Source organism: Macrotis lagotis, chromosome 2, assembly GCF_037893015.1.
Source record: "Macrotis lagotis isolate mMagLag1 chromosome 2, bilby.v1.9.chrom.fasta, whole genome shotgun sequence".
Lineage (NCBI taxonomy): Eukaryota > Metazoa > Chordata > Mammalia > Peramelemorphia > Peramelidae > Macrotis > Macrotis lagotis.
This window is the reverse complement of record NC_133659.1, coordinates 320,471,444-320,489,094: the sequence shown is the minus strand read 5'-3', so window position 1 is coordinate 320,489,094 and position 17,651 is coordinate 320,471,444. Positions and strand designations below refer to the sequence as shown.

Sequence of the window (17,651 nt, the reverse complement as noted above, 5' to 3'; positions counted from 1 at the left end):
CTGAAAAGAAACAAACGCGTCAAACTGATTTACCCAAGATCCTCCAGAATGTGAACTTAGAAGACCTTCTGGCCCTAAGTTATATATTTTTTCCATTTCATCAAACTGCCTCTAGACAGTCAATACTGAGAATTACCTGTGGGCCAGGGGCTGTCTTTTTTCCAAATTTTCATGTTTGAAGATTTTATATGACGTATACTTTTCTTGGGACAGAAATTAAATGACATTGTGAAACTATCCCAATGATCATTCAAACTGCCAGGTTACAAATATTCTGCTATGAACTTTTAATTAGCATTCTTTCTTTTTTTTAAATTAATTTATTAATTTTCCAACTAGATGCAAAGATAGTTTTCAACAGTCATTTTTGTAAGACTTTGAGTTTCGGAGCGGCTAGGTGGTGCAGTGGATAAAGCACCGGCCCTGAAGTCAGGAGTACTTGGGTTCAAATCCGGTCTCAAACACTTAATAATTACTTAGATGTGTGGCCTTGGGCAAGCCACTTAACCCCATTTGCCTTGCAAAAAAAAAAAAAAGACTTTGAGTTTCATATTTTTCTCCTTCCCTCTCTTCACTCTCCCCTCCCCCTGACAGAGAGCGAGCCAATAAAGATTATACATGTATAATTATGTTAAACATATTTCCATATTAATCATGTTGTTAAAGAACAATCAGAACAAAAAGGAGAAAAAACATAAAACCTGAAATAAATTTTAAAAATTTAAAATAGTAAGCTTTGGTTTGATGATATTATTTCTTAAAAGATTTTGGAGTAAAAACAAACTTCTTATGTACCAACTAAAACCCTGTTCATTTAATTCTCACTCTTAAAAGTTATTTGGTTTAGACTCCTAATCTGATTTTTGTTTGTTTTTATTTTGTGTAAATAAACCCATAATAATAGATGAAACAGCTTCATGGTTTCTTGATCTTAATCTTTGGATTTCATCACACCCATTTGATGATGAGGCAAATATAGAATACTTTATATAGATTATCTTCTTAGAACCCCATAATACCCCATGAGGTGGTCCTACAGATATTTACCTCATTTTACAGATGAGAAAATAGGCTGAGATCATTCAGATCATATAGCTAGTAAAATTTGAACCCAAATATTTGATTAACAAATAAAGAATGGAAAATCTGAAGACTGTTTATCTCATTATTGCTTAAATTATTATAATAGTTTACTAAATAGGTAGGTAGAATTTAAAAATCTTTCATAGCCCATCTTCTGGGCTATTCTAAATCTTTCATCTCCATATGATTGTAATTTAAAGTTAGATTGGCCAGCTCTTATCCAAGCAACTGCTGAGATATTTGCAATTTTCCCCTTTACCTCCACATTCTGAAAGATATTAGTTTCAAATCAGATAATAAGTTCACCCTGGTGAGTCTGATGTTTTTGTTACTGTTCAGCCATATCTGACACTTTGTGACCCATTTGGTGTTTTCTTGAACCAGATATTTAAGTAGTTTCCTATATCCTTTTCTAGTTCATTTTACCAATGAGAAAACTGGGGCAAACTAAATCACACAGCTAGGAAGAGTCTGAGATCATATTTGAACTCAGGGAGAGGAGTCTTCCTGACTTCAGGGCTCTGTGGGCTACCCAGCTGCCCTTAGTCTAAGGTTTAACATCCCTGCCTGAGTAGTTGCCTCTGATGGGTATTTCATTTTGAAACTTTAAATTTTTCATCCATCCATTGAAGGTTGCCAAACTACCTTGTGTCAGCCTAGCATGATTTGGACAATAAAGATTTTCTTTTACTGAGTAGAATATTTTATATTTAAAAAAACTTCATCCTCAATGAAAAACTGCTATAGATTTCATAATCATCAGATGTGCCAGCTCACATCTGACTGGGTTACTAGCATGTGTAGAGCCAGAAAGAAGGTGGGTCAGGACAGCCAGAATTACTTAATGATCTTTTATGCCAGCTGAAACCCTCGCATCTGGATATAGTGTGGATTGTCACCAATGTCCCCAAAAAGAGAGGCTGCAAAGGTTTATTAAATCTTACCCATCAATTTAGCAAGTTGTTTCTTCTTTTGTTAACTTAATAGAGTAAATAGTCTTCAGATTTTCCATTCTTTATTTGTTAATTAAATTGTCATTTAAGTTCCCAAATCTAGGAGAAAAATCACAAAATGTACTACATGCTTGAGTTAAATAAATCAGCTCCAATGAAGAAAGGGAATGGGAGGCGTGGTTAGACAATGGGTCCTGGGCACTGGAGCCAGGGCTTGGAGAAGACAGGATTAGCTCAATACGAGTTACCAATGTGATATGACAGCCAGAAAAACTGCCAGTTTCTTCAATTGCATTAAGAGGAGCATTATGGAAGAGCTGATACTCCCACAGCACCCCACCCCCACCCCCCCACTCCCACTGCATCTGGAGCATGTGTTCTGGGCACCACATTTGAAGAGAGACACTGCCAAGGCCAGGCACATCCATTCGTGCATGATTAGGGCAAGGAGACCATGCCATAGAAGGAGCAGCTGAGGGAACTTCAGATGTTTGGCTGGGAGCAGGCTCGTGGGGAGAACAGAAGGCTCCCAAGTCTTTGGAGTGTTCTTGAGTGCCACAGCCGGCAGGGTTGAGACTGGGCCTGTTTAGCCCCAGGCAGCCAAACCAGGACGAATGGGTAGAAGTTGCTCCAAATAAAGAAACATTTCCTAACAATTAAGAGTTGTTCTGAAATGGAATGAATGTCCTCAGAAGATGCTTTTTCCTGCTAGTCTTTGAGCAGTGACTAGATAATCATTTATTGGAAATTCCTGTCCAGGGCTCATTGAAACATATGATCTCGGAGTCCTTTGCAAATCTGTGATTTTTGCTTTTTTTGTGGTGAAACTGAGAAACGAAACCATTTCTATATCTTAAAACAGATAAAGGTCCTTTAGAATTCTCCCCCCAACCCCCCAATATTATTCTTAGCTTAAACTTTTAGGAAAATTTCAACAGAGCATAAAGGGATTTAGCAGGGTACTTCCTATTAACACTAATAACAAATCTTTGTGTATCTTGGCAAATTTTAAACTCCCAAACAAGTTTCTGTGATGCAATAAAGAACTTCAATTTAACTCTTGGTACTACAGTTGTAATCTCAGTAGTCTGGCTTCTTTATACACTTTCTCCAGTGACGCAAGTCCAGACGGGATTTTCTGGAACCTCAGCCCTATGGCTGCCTTCTCTCCTCTTCTTTACTTACCTTGGACACACTATAATTGTTGCATGCCAAAAAAAATCCCACAGCTTGGTATACTTGGATTTTGAGACCGCTCTTGTCCTCCTTAGACCACCAGTAGCTCTGTCCTTTGGAAGTCAGTAACGGGACTCTTTTCTTTTGGATGTTTAACAAGCTAGGCAGTGTTTCTTGACCTCTCAAGCAGAATAGGGCACAAGAATACATTTTTTGGGCAGCATTAGTGGCAGTTCAAAATGTCCTTCCTTCTGGAGGCAGATGATCCATAGGTATTGTGAAGGATCACACATTCTGTCTTTGGTATAAAGGTGGTGATCATGATGAAGACTCTAGCAGGACTGATACAGAAAAAGGTGGTTTGTCTGATTTTTTTCCTTATAACCTTGACCTTATCAAGTTTGGATCAAAGATCCTCCATAGTCCAGGCATGTCTCTACTAAACTGGCTTTCTACCAGTTCTGGGAAACATGTTAATAGAAGATGCTTATGAATCCAAGCTCCTTAATCTGTCAATCCCTATCTCTACTTTCATTCCTTTTGCCATGTTTTAGGAAACATTCTTTCCCCTTTTCTCCTTTCCCCTCCCTTTCTGTTTTCTTGGACTTGTATCTTGTTTGTCTAACCTTTCCAGTGATAGCCTGTGGATTATGCTAAAGTCAAATTCAAGCAAGCAGTTGGATTTGTAGAAAGTCCTCATATCATCAGGCCAAGGTTAAAGAGGCAGAGAGGTCTCTTTTCAAAAATATGGTGTTCCCTTACATCTTACATTTCCTCTGTTAGCTCTCCAGTGTTTCCTACTAATATATTTTCAAACCATTGTAAAGGTCCCAGACTTCCCAGATTGTAAGACAAGTTCTCTCATTCACAGGACAGCTATGCAACAGCTGATGGGTGACCTTAGTGCTCTTCTAACATCTTCCCTCAAGTCATCGATTGTCCTACTGCTGATCACAAGTTGTTCAAATGACAGGGAGAAACCTAAATCTTAGTTGTTTGAAGAAGTTGCCTATTATCTAGGTTCTTAGTCATCATCATTAAAATTGAAGTGACTTAATATAAAACATCTCCACCAGGCAACTTGTTAAATTCCCTCTTGACTTAGATTTCTTTTGAACCCATTATGGAAAAGCATAGTTCAGTGGTTAGAAACCAAGGCTTCTAGTCTAGACAAATGTGTTGAAGTTTTGCCTCTGACACATACTGGTTCTGTGACTCTGGGCAAGTCACTTCCCCCCCCTTCAATTCCCTAAAAGACTTAAATTGCATATCAGGTGTTCATCTGTGTTAGGAAATAAGGTTCTTCATTGGAACTCCCTATATGGGTGAAATCTTGGGTCTGGTTAAAAGGAAAAAAAAACAAACTGAGACATCTCCCTTGATTATTTGATAGAACATTTTCAAGTTCAGCTATATATGTTGAAATAGTCCAAATACTTGTTACTGCATGGTTTATAATATGCATTTTCATTCATCGAACACTGATGTATTTAAGGAAGAACCAGGACTTAGCAAGAACAAAAATGGAAAATAATTCATAAATAGCTTCAGAAAACATTTAAGGTACTTATTAGTACCTTGGTTTATACAAGGTGTTCTTAACTTTTTAGGGTCATAATTATTTTTGGCAATCGGACCAAATAGATTCCAGGAACCCTTCTCAAAAATAAGGTAGGTAGCACAGTGGACAAAGCACTGGCCCTGGAGTCAGGAGTACCTGGGTTCAAATCCAGTCTCAGGCACTTAATAATTACCTAGCCGTGTGGCCTTGGGCAAGCCACTTAACCCCATTTGCCTTGCAAAAATCTAAAAAAAAAATAGACTTATAAAGAAAACCAGTTATATTAAAATGCATTTATTGTAACCTTAAAAAAAAGGTAGTTCACAGTTCCCATGGTTTTAAATAGTTTACTTTTTACAGATGATAGACCTGAAGACCATCTATGAGGTGGGAGACCATGTTTAGGTGATAAATGGTGACAATAGACATTCTGATGTTTGTATTCTCTCCATGTTTCTTTCATTCAGGGTGTTCCTGTGATGGCAATAAGAAACAAAATGATTTCTGAAGGACTAGACCCAGATCTCCTTGAGTAAGTAACTTCCTACAGAATTCTGAGTAGATTCTTATTGATGAAACACATTTATACAAGGTGGTGAGAAAAGTTTCATTTCTTTGTTGGTTTTTATGGAGCTTCTTTTATAAATTCCAGTTCCTGTTGGACAAGCTGTTAAGTAATCAATTAAAGCAATCTTGGTCGTCTGGTGAAGAGTTTTAGTTTTAGTTTGTTGACAAATATAGTTGTCAACAGCATCATGAAAGAAAAGATAGAGTAGAAGACCAAACTATTCTTCTCCCTTAGCTCACTTTACTGTAGTCTTTATAATGCTTAGAAACTTCTTATTAAAGATCTTAGAGTGGGGCAGCTAGGTAGATAGTGGCTAGAGCACTGGCCCTGGAGCCAGGAGGACCTGAGTTCAAATGCACCCTCAGACACTTAATAATTACCTAGCTGTGTGACCTTGGGCAAGCCACTTAACTCCACTGCCTTGCTACAACAACAACAAAAAAAAAACCTTAATAGGAAAAGAAGAAAAGACCCTAGTGTGCTAAAAAATGTGAATTTTACCAAATCCTTGATTGAACCAAATGAAGAAATATAACAGGGTTAGTTTACCAGGGTCTCCATACACACTATCATAGTACTGGTTTTATGAGTTTTATTCAGCGCACGTGTTTGTTTTCAGAGGTTTGGAAATGTGTAGTCGAAAAGTCTTAACAAAATTCTCTTCTAGTCGGTCAGTCAAACATTTATTAAGTGCCTACTGTGTACAGGCCAAACAGAACTAAGCCCTGGCTGCATGTGCTTTAAAAATGATGACAAATGTCCAAATGCTTGGCTATTTCTGCCCACCAAAGTGTAAAATGGAAGACTCAGAAAACAAGCCTCTGCATCTGTCTCCTGAAGCACATTTTCCAGATAAGACACAGTTCCAACACTGGGGTGTCTCAGTAATTCAGACACCAGAACTGGCCCCATCTCCACTGAAGCATCACTACCACATGCCTCACTTGTCTTTGGGTCTGTCCGGGGTACATACCCACCACTGTAGAGGAGATGGAGTACCTGGCCTGGGATCAGCGAGACCCAAATGCTCCCTAGTTGGGTGACCTGTGCCCATCCCGTCATCACCACCTGCCTCAGTTTCCTCAAGCTGTCAGATGGGAATGATAATAGCTGACATCTGCTCCCTGGGATGTGGCAAGGAGCAATTGAGATAATGCTTGTCAAAACTCAGAAAGCTCTTAGTATGACACCAAGATTAGGAGGTACTTTGTCTCCCCCTTATTCCCTGCCCTTCCCCATGCTGGATTCATAAGTGTAGTTAATGTGAGTGGAGCACATGTCCAGCCTCTCACTGGCGGGCTGAAAATAGAATCTATTTTAAGATACCACTTCACACAATATATTCAGGAATTGCCAGGCCTGCCAGTGGTTTAGCCTCTGCCACACAGTGATAACAATGTCATAATAAATGATAATATAAACAATTATAAATTTATTTCTCCCATAACTTGATGCTATAAAAAGTTTTTCATTCTACAATTGAGTGCCTGTTCCATGGGCTTGTGTGAGTGTCGGAACTTGAAAGGGGAATGTTAGCAAACTGCAGCTTTCATTGATTAGTCCTTGTAGCAAACTTGTGTAAAGGGCCCACTGTGTATAGTCTCCTCTACTCCTTGCTGAGTGAGGCACAAGGGGAAGTAGATGAGAGTCCAGGGGTTTAGCTATAATCCAGGGCTTTTTGAATAAGGGAAAGGAGCATCAGCCTGACTTGATGAAAGTTCTGGATGTAGACTAGTAGCCTGTATTCACCTCCTGCAGCTCAGTGGTCAGTGTTTGAAGACTTCAATCACTTTTTTTTTTTGCATGACTAAATCATTTCTCAAAAGAGATGCCTCAGTACACTTGCTTTCCTTTTGCCTTGGAATTAGGCTTCTGTTTTGGTCGCCTTTGCCCATTTGTTAGACCTGAAGTGATGCCCTCAGGGCTGTTTCATTCACTTTTTTTGTTGTTAGTGATTAGGGACATGTTTCCTGTACACTTTAAGAGTGCAATTTGGCAGTTTTTTGGAAAACTTACTTTATTACTAGATACAAAGATGTAATGATTCCACTCTGAAGGAGCTTACATTCTAGCAAGGGAGACACACGCATGTGTAGAATAAACACAAACTAGGACAACATAGTCACTTGCAGTTGCAATCCTGAAAGGCCTTGTGGAAAAGGTGGCACCTGAGATGCATCTTGGGAAGAGAGAGTCCATGAGAGTGGAGAAAAGAGAGAGTGCCTCCCAGGTCTGGGGGTGACAGAGAGCATGAAGAAGAGGGACAGCGGTGGGAGGTAGGGGGTAGGGAAGGAGAACAAAGAAGTTTGGCTGGTCCATAGAGTGCACAGAAGGGAGTAACATGCGGAAATATAGTTTGAATTCAAATCATGGATGACTGGAAAGATGCTACAGAGGAATTCATTTTTTTTTATCTTAGAAACAACAGGGAATCATTGAAGTGCATTCAGTAGGGAGAGTTGCAGAGTCAGATCTGTGCTTAAGGAAAATCAGTCTGACAGCTGTATGGAGAGAATGGAATGGGTAGAAGCTTGAAGTAGGGAAACCTGTTAGGAGGCCATTGAAATAGTCTAGTCAAGAGGCAATGAGATTCCGAATTAATGTTATCTCCCTGTGAGGAGAGAGAAGGGGCTGGTAGCAAGAGCTATTGTGAAGGCAGAAAGGGCAAGAGTTGGCAACTCATTCTTCGTGTTAGTTGAGGGAGGGTAAGGAGTCAAGGTTATGGAAGTTATGAACCTGAGGCATGGGGAAGGAACTGGGAAATGAGTTAGGGTTAGGAGGAAAAAATGAGTTCTGATATATGTTGAATACCAGTTGAACAGTACAAAAATATCTTTACCAAGATAAATTTAAATGCAATTCCCACCTAGATTTGCACTATCTCATTGTGAGAATTCAATGAGATAATGCATGAAGCAACACTTTGAAACTATTCCCTACACAGATAAATTTAAAGTATCATCCTAAGGGAAAAGTTCTGAATTGGTGTAGTTCTTACTATATGCCTTTTGACAAGAGTTGTTTTTTCAAATGTGACTGGAATCAATGTGTCATGATCTTTTTGATTTCCTGACCTTTTTTTGCCAGTTTTGATCAAGATTAGGGGAACTATGGTGGTAGAAAACATTGTAGAAAAGGGAACAAAAATATCTGGATAATGTGCTATATAGATCTATAAATGCATTTAGGAATGGGGCAGTTGGTTTGACCCATGGATTCCAAGCCAGGAAAAAAAAAATCCTCCCCTTGGTGTGTTCATAGGCATGTCAATGACTTAGAAAGTTGGGAAACATTGGATAGAAAGATGATTGCCAAGGTTTTTAGGGTCGAATTCCAGTAACCATTTAGCTTTTCATAGAGGAAAAACTGTTATTCAACCACAGTCGACAACCTCAGTCCTGGCTAGCTCTCTTACAAATGCATGCCATTTGTCACAAGGGGGTTTGGGTGAGAGAATGTGGATAACTCAGTGCATCTAATCACTCAAAAAGCCACTCAAAATACATTGCACAGTTAGATGTGATGATAAAATGGATCTAAACTTTATATTGATGGAGCAGCTCTGACAGTTGATAAATCATTTTTATAAAAAAGTTAAGGACCTTGCTTTTGGCAAAGAAGAATGAAGGGTCAGCACCATGTGCCAATTGAAGAAAGTCCCTTTCTTCTCATCTCCCATTTAGAATCCTTTGTAAAGAAGAAACCTCAGCCAAGAAGTTTTGGTAGAGATTGTTCTGTTTGCCTTTTCTCTTTAAAAGTATAAACACAAAAGTTTTTATAGCCTTAGGTAGTAAGTGTATCTCTCCAGACTCATGATGGTTGATAGAAACAAGAAACAAAAGAACAAAACTAAGGTTCACAATAAATGTGATCTAAGAATTCTATTGGATTCACTTGTAGAGAAAGAACTACTTAAAATCAAGTGATAGTGTTGAATTTCAGCCTGTCAGCATGACAGTAGGATGGAAATTGGCTTTTTTTTCCTCAGAAAAATAATTGTCATAGTACTGTACAGTTTTATTTGCTAAATTAGGTTTTGGGGAAAGTTTTTGAATGAAGACAAAATTTTGCAAAAAATCTTTGTTTGGGCTTGTTTATTTTTTTAAAGCAAAATTATCTCCTATTTTCCCATAATATGAAATCAATTTTATATTCCAGGTCAAAACTAGTCCCTGATGCCAAAAATGTCTAAAGGTATATAGAAGGATATATTCGTGGATATTAAACTGACAATAAAAGGGCAAGAGACAATGGAAAGTTTATAGTGGATTTTGTCCAAAAGTTAATTTATTTGAATTATTCATTCAGAAATATAGTATATATCTTTGTTATTACTATGTAAAATGTAATTTTTATTCATTATGCTTTCATATGTTTTCTTAAACTATTGAGGAAAATAGCACATATTGTATGCTTTTACAAACACAGATTTCTAAAATTGAAATTTGGCAGAGCATATTCTTAATCTTAGTTGTTTTATAGCATGTTGGTATGGCCAAAGTAGAACTATAATCGAATTATTATTACTACACATCTCAATAATTGCCTTATTTTAAACCTTTCAGCAAAACCAACTCCATTGATAAGAGAATAGAAATTAATGGATCTGGGCTCCCAGCAGATCGTCCGATAGCCAATGCAAACTGAATGCAAGAGTCTTGGTGGTTTGATCTTTCTTCAAGACCACCTATTAAGGCTGGATAGAGCTTGGATGGAATGCCACGATGCTGGGAGGACTGCATGTGGTTTCTCTTTTCCATTTCCCTGGTCAACTTTCTAATTTTCTATAAGTTCTCAGCGCTGCTCAGAGGCTTACGTTGAGGACTTAGACAGTTCAGTCATAACATATCAAATGAAGTGGGATGTGTTTGCTGTGATTGCCGTCTTACTCTTTTATTGCTGTTCTAAAATGTATAATAGGTTTGATGTGTAGTTTGAAAAGGATCTTTCATGGTAGCCCTATCACATATTACTTCTGATATCTTAAAAATTACATTCATACTTAGTCTACTTAGTCTGAACCCCCAAATGATTTTAAAACTCCTTTTTTATGGAGCTGGAACAGGCTATTCAACTGTTTTGAGTTAAAAAGCAGACAGGAACTTTTTTCTTAACTGTGTGTCTACATACATAAATATGTTTTCTTATTAAGAACGGCTCAGATGCTTTCCATGCCCTTAAAATGATTGAAGCTTTCCATTTAAATATAACAGGAAGATGTTGTCTTTAACAAAGGATTTCAAATCAGAGAAGTTATACTTCATGTAAACAAAGTGCTCATTTTGTATTATTTTCCTGTGTTTTAGACCTGTTCAGACAAGCATATCAGTTCCTTCTTTGAAGATGAATTTAGCCTCATTTAAAAGAATTTAACCTCAATATAAGATTCAGGCTGAGAAGTTCGCTTTTTTAGTTTATTCTCAGAATTTCTATGTAGCCTGAATTCTGGTGATAATATCTCTAAATTTTTAAAATTCTGTAACTAAACATAAAGTTTAGAATTTGATGCTCTAAGCATATATGATTCTCTTCTACTGATTTAGCTCCTAACTCTATAAATTTTCTAGATTTTGATGACATATTTATTCCTTTTGGTGAATGTCATTCAGATATTTTAAATATAAGACATATAAATGTGATATCTTCATTTTTAAATTTTGTTTATTTTGTACATGAATTTAAAATATTCCATTAAACTATAGGAGGAGAAGCTTTATTTTAGCATCCTAGTTCTGCATAGCAAATATTTTTTAAAAATATTTTCATCTTATTAAAATAAGTTTCAAATGTGAGATTTATGCACAGAATCAAGATTAAGATATAAAATATGATTGTTTTGGTTCAATAGATATTTAATTTTCCAATATGTGCATCATTCAGTATTATTATAAAAAGGCAAAATTCCTTTCCATTCTGAATATGTGGGAGGAAATATGATTAAACAACAGATGTAGGTTAAAAGAAAATGCCTGTATACTTTACTTTGGACCTTTTTTTTTTAATCCCCAAAGCAAACTCATGAGCTTGAATTTAAAGACTTAGGCAGGGGGGGCAGCTAGGTGGTGTAGTGGATAGAGCACCAGCCCTGGAGTCAGGAGGACCTGAGTTCAAATCCAGACTCAGACACTTAATAATTATCTAGCTGTGTGGCCTTGGGCAAGCCACTTAACCCCATTTGCCCTGCAAAAACCTAAAAAAAAATAGAAAAAATACTTAGGCAGGCCATCCTAATGCAGACTTAGACACACACATATAGAATTGAGGGAAGGTGATTTCTTCCCTTTATTGATTTCCTGTCCTTTATGTTTGTCATATCCCTTTTCTCCTAATTTCAAACTCTTAAACTTTTCAGATTTTTTTAAAAATAATTTGAGATATGTTCATTTTTATTTGTTTGAATTGTCGTAGTTGGCCATTTGAGTTTGATATTTGAAAATGGAATATCTGTGCATTTTTGCCAGTAATTTACCTTTTATTCTCATTTTAATCAGTGTGAAAGTACCTATATAGTCTAAAGAGAGCCAGAGGGGAAAAAATATACCTGCTACCTCCAGTCTTGTTGCCAATTTTTTTTGACCAACTGGACCAGGTTCAATTATCTAGACCTCCCTCTTGGAAGCCTTGGAATCCACTCATAGTTATGATTGATTCTAACTGATTGTTCCATTAGTAACATAGATTAGAACCCAGGAAATTGGCCCAGGTCAGTGTCATTATTCCTACAAGCTCCTAACTGTCCAGAAGTGAAGAGGACCATTGTCTGAGGGTAGTGGAGGTATTCAGGAGGGGATGTGAAGACTACTTGCTGGGGATATCCCTTCTGTGGGGAAGGAATTGCTATTGAGGTCCCTGTTAGACTAGTTCATTTTCAAGGTTCCTTCCTACACTGAAATTCTGTGACTTCTAATGTATGGCAAACTGTATTTATTGTTCAGTCATCAAACATCTCGAAACATTTACTGTCTATCAAATACTATGCTAAGAGTTTGGGATGCAAAGAAAGACAAAAACACTATATAGTTGATCTCCAGGAGCACTACACCAAAATGTTGTCCACAATGTGAATCATCATATGAATTTATATTTGAAAATCATGGAGGTTATATTTGAAAGCCAGTATTTTTCTGTTTTGTAGCATACCAGAGGACCTGATTTCAAATTTCATCTAAGTTACATACAACTCACATAAACTGATTTAACTTTGAGCAAAATCTCCCCCCCCACCCCCATACCATACCTCATTTTTTTTCCCCCCTCATCTTTAGAATGTGAAGGAATGGACTTTACAACAGGTGATCTGTACAGTCATTTCCTGTTACAGTTTCTATGAAACTGTGTTTTTAGGGAGTAGGCAAAGAAGTTAAGGAAAGATTGGATTATCCTTGGGGCAGGTGGTCCTAGGGATGGGAGAGGGCACAAATAAAATACTTTGGTTTTACAAGAAAAAAGAGAGAGGAGCTTATTCAGAGACTGGAGCAAAGGTGTGATGTATAAGTCAGGAAGAAAAGGGGAAAGGCCTGATGAGTGACCCCAATTTTCTTAATAAAGTAGGAAGTAAGATTATCTGCTGGGAAAGAAAGAAAGAGGGGTGGGGTGATTTAGTAAGAAAAGAAGGTTTAGAAAATGCACTGTGTGATAACAAGTCTACCAGTTAACACTGAAGGATAAGGCCCAGTTAATGGTATACTCCATTCCTTTATAATGGTTCTTCTAAAGATCAAATTAACTTACTGTATAACAACACTTTATGAATATCAGCTTGTACTATTTTATCATAAATTTGTAGTGAAACCCACCGGTAAAGTTTACAGAACTTGGGAATGATAGCAAAGACAGCAGGTAGTGGGAGTGATCTGAGGTCAAGAACTGTAAGGAGTGGGGGGACAGCTAGGTGGCTCAGTTCAAATCCAACCTCAGTCATCTGATCCTTACTAGCCTTGTGACTTTGGGCAAGTCATTTAACCCCGTTGCCTCACCAAATTGAAAAAAAAATGAATTGGTAGAGTATGAATGGCAGAAGGACAAGGGCAAAGGATTCAAGGCTCAGAGATGCTGCCTAAGTAATCTCCCCATCTGTTGGGCTGATTCTTTGGAGAAAGGTGAAACCAGAACAGGAGGTACACAGTGAAGAAAAATGGAATTCAGAGTGAGGAGGCAAATGGATAGAAACTTCTGATCAGAGGGGGAATTTCAGAGTTCGATATCCCTGAGATGGAACGATATGGACCAATGACTTAGCTGAGAGAGAATGAGCATCGACTTGGAAGGGGTCGATTATCTGAATTTTGACAATCCTGAGTAGAAGTGTGACTACTGGGATCAAGAAGAAAACTGTGAGCCAGTATTAAACATCTTCAGAAAGGAACTCTGCTGGAGGGTGTCGGCAAATGGAGTGAAGAGTGGAAGCCTCAAAGAACCAGGAGCAGGAACAACCCCAGAGCAGCAGTGAGCCAGTCAGTCAACATTTATTAAGCACCTTTTGGTATACCAAGCCCTGGTGACACAAAAAGAGATAAAAGACAGACCCTGCCCTTAAGAAGCTCGAAGCAATAGAGGAGGAGACCACACACAAACAACCTACATAAAGGAAATAATTAGCTGAGAGAAAACTATAAAATTTAGAGGGGATGAGAAAGGCTTCCTGGAGAAGATGGGCTTTTAAGTAGATCTTAAAGGAAGTCTCAGCTGGAAAGGGGGGCTTCTAGATGAACTCGTCCAGAGAAATTCAGGTTCCTGGGCATTCATCAAAGGAAAGAGGTGAGTCTCCAAGAGCCTGAAGAAACTTTAGGAAGAAATGAAAACTGGTAGAGTTTCTTTTGCCTACAGATGTGATCTTTGTGTATCATTCTCTTCTGTCCTTGGAATTTTACCAGCCTGAAGAAAATGTACAGACTTTGTCATCATGGTGCCAGGATAAACCAGGGATTAAACAGCCTCAAATCCTGTCCTTATGACCTTTTAAAAATATCACAAGTGATGAAGCTCGTCTGCAAGAATGCTACTATTTCTCCAACACTCCTAGAAAATATTATGGGGTCCCCATCAAGTTTTTTTCCATGTTCTGCCTTGAGAGTTTTTTCCTTACCCATTCAACATCTTTGTTATCTGTGCCTCCTTGAGGCCTCTTTAAATTTTCTGCCCATCCTCAAGCCTCTCCCATCTTTCCTTCCCCTCTCCCTCACTCGGAGCCTGCTGGCGCTGAGCACTCGCCCTGCCTGCCCCTCCAGCTCCCATCCCTGTCTGCAGCCCCGTCTCCATGGCAATGAGAGGCAGAAAGTGCTGAAGCAGCGAACTATGGAAGGACTGGCGAAAGAAAGTCGAGTGCGTGGGCTCTGGGGGAATTGCACTTAATCCCCGGGATGCGGAAGGTGCCAGAGAGGACATCTCTGTGGTGGTAGAGGGGGAGCCTCCCACAATTAAGCCCGGCAGACTTGGCAGCCTTGTTACTAGAAAGATTGTATTTTAAGATGAATTTCATTTACAGTTAGTAAGTTCTTTGCTCAACTGGAAAAAACGTTTCAAAAAATTTTCCCTTTTTCTCTTTTAGGAGGCCAGACGCCCCAGTGCCTGATGGGGAAGGTGAAGCCAATGCCAAAGAAAGTTCAGATAGTGAATCTTCTTTTAGTGACTGAACTTCATGTTGACCTGAAAGAATTTATGTCTCTATATAATATATACATGCATAGAAGGAGGGATGGTTTTTATAACTTATATGCTTAGACCTAGGTGAAATCCATTTCACTTACATTGGAGGGTGACATTTTCAGAGATCATCTCTCACAAAATATTTACTCAACTAAGATTTTTCAGCTTTCCTAATGGCTTCTAATCATGGGTTGAAAAAATTTCATCTAGAAATCATCTTAATTTGTGAAAATTTTCTATAATGATTAATTTAAATTTTGTCTGACTCATAAATAGGAATTAATAACCAGCTACACAATCAGCCAAAAATTATTTCTGTATGTTAAAGATGCAAAGGATTTTTTATTGTCATGGTAGATGAGTAACTTGACAATGCATATCTTTTTACCACATGGAAGTAGCTATGAATTGAATAGCCTAATTAAAATAAAGCACTAAGCTGTGATACATCAATGATAAAGGTTGAAAAGACAAAATCTATTTACTTTGAGTTTAACAACAGGTAATGTACTAATTAGCTCTATCCAAACATTGAACTCGGATAAATTGTTGAGGCTATTTGTACTAATCATTTTAGCATGAAAATGTTCACATGAATTCTCTTCCATAGCATCTACTAAATGATTTTCTGTCCAAAAAAGACAATACATTTCAAAATCGCCAAATTACCTAAGGAAATGTCAAGGTACAACTGTGAAGCTGGTTCTCTTCCTGCTTACTTGAGAAATACACCTTTCAGCACTTGGTCATCATATATTACCAAAGTCAAGCTAATGATCAACATTGACTGTCAATTCTGTGTCTTCTTCAAAGAGTTAGCTAAGCATCTGTGTTACCCCTTATGACTAACTGCTCAAAAAGAGCAATTCATTTGCACATGTTGTAGGAGCCTCTCATCTTCAGAGGCAGTCCTCTATAAATAATGGTGCACAACAGGGAATAGCTTAAGAAGTCTCTAAAATATTTGTTACATGAAGAAATTGAGAAAAATATTGGATGGTGCTATTTCCCAATCATCGAATTGACCTAAATTTTACGATTTTACTCAAGAAGTATGGAATTGTTCTATTTCTCCTACGATCTGAAGCTAGATTTGATGCTAAGCCATACTTAAGACTTCCAGAATTTTTCTATTTCAAAATTTATTTTTAAAAAAATACCAAAAATGAGCCAAGGATTAACAATAAAAGTCTATATCTTTTTATAGTCGATTGTAATTATGATATAAATTTTAAATGTTTCCCTCCACACACAGCTGATTGAATTTCCTTATATCTGCAAGCTGAACATGGCTTCTGTTAAAGATTGAATGGTGTCCATGTGCACTTATGAGGCAGAACCCAGGCGACACCATTTAATAAAACTGCTTTGGTTCTGAACAAATTTGAGGTTGCTCAAAATAACAATTTCTATCTCCAAAATTCACAAAGTATAGAAATTCCCACATTTTAATCTTGTGATGTAACAACTGTTACAGTATTGCCTGTGTGGCAATTGTTAAAAAATGATTTTGCCTTCTTTTTTGTAAAATATTTATAAGCTGAAGGATGAAAAGGAGTGACATGGTGATGGCTGTCTCAGTCTATCCAGGGTGGACAGGCCATGTTTTGGGGTTTTTTTTTTCCCCATTGAGGTCTTGGTGCTGACACCACACACAGTCAGCAGCTAGTAAATGTTGCTGAAATTAAATTGACCTTGTATTGCCTTTCTCTGCCCTCCCACAAGTAGTGGTATTTAAATCTCTAGATCTTAATAAACCCTTCTAAGTGAACGCCTAAGAAGACTAAAATGTAGGCTAACTAACATCACATTTTACAATTTATTGTAAAATGGATTCAAAATCCCAGCTCTGTTTCTCATTCTCCTTGTGATCTTGAGCAAGTCAGCTAACTTCCTTGAGCCTCATATTCCTCATTTGTAAAAAGAAGAAGTTGAACCAGATGAATACTGAGATCCCTTTGGCTCTGAATCATCAGAATTAGACATAATACATATTTTTGCTACATGGTTAATCTTGTTAGTACATTTTCGGCAATAAACAGTCTTCAGAAGTAAGAACAAAAAATATTTTCAGTAGGTGGGCATCATCTCATCCCATGTCCTTATCTTACAGGTGAAACAATTAATGCCAACAAAGGTTAAAGTGACTTTCTTTAAGAGTTTAAACATTTCACATATGTCAATGAGAAATGCTTACTTTGATCATTATATTATTATGTATTAAACTACTAGTCCTTTGTAAGAATTTACAGAATAGATTTTAATAATCTTATTAAACTTGCCTTTTGTAAACTCTGCACTGATTCCTTTGAGATGAAAAGTTGAGTCAAATTCTTTTCAGAATTCTCTTAAGGCTATTCTAACATCTGTTTCACTTCTCTCCTTAACTTTCTCACTTAAGCAAAAATTGTGTGATGCTCTGTTGTTGTAGTAACCAGCTTCTCCAAAAGCAGTCGTTAAAAGGAGAGGACTGCCCAACAATCCTCAACTATGCCTCCTTTTTCTTCAGGTGGTAAGAAAACTTCCAGCACCATGGGTGATACTTTGCTATACTTTCATTCTTATTTCAGACAATCCCCCTGAAAAGTTTATCATGATCATGATTATTTTTAAGTAGATGGACCCTTAAAAAAGAACTAACAAGAAAGAACTTTATCTGCTGTTA

At 37.5% G+C, this 17,651-nt stretch overlaps 1 protein-coding gene across 1 annotated transcript in view; it reads left to right on the top strand.

The window, feature by feature from the left end:
- WASHC3 (WASH complex subunit 3) overlaps positions 1-16,780 on the top strand; it is a 49,185-nt gene extending 32,405 nt beyond the window's left edge. The window contains exons 6-7 of the mRNA XM_074226708.1: positions 5,241-5,305; positions 14,889-16,780. Of these exons, the coding sequence (XP_074082809.1) occupies positions 5,241-5,305; positions 14,889-14,973 (150 nt within the window). The 3' untranslated portion in view covers positions 14,974-16,780. The remainder of the gene's footprint in view (positions 1-5,240; positions 5,306-14,888) is intronic.
- Positions 16,781-17,651: the final 871 nt, after the last annotated feature.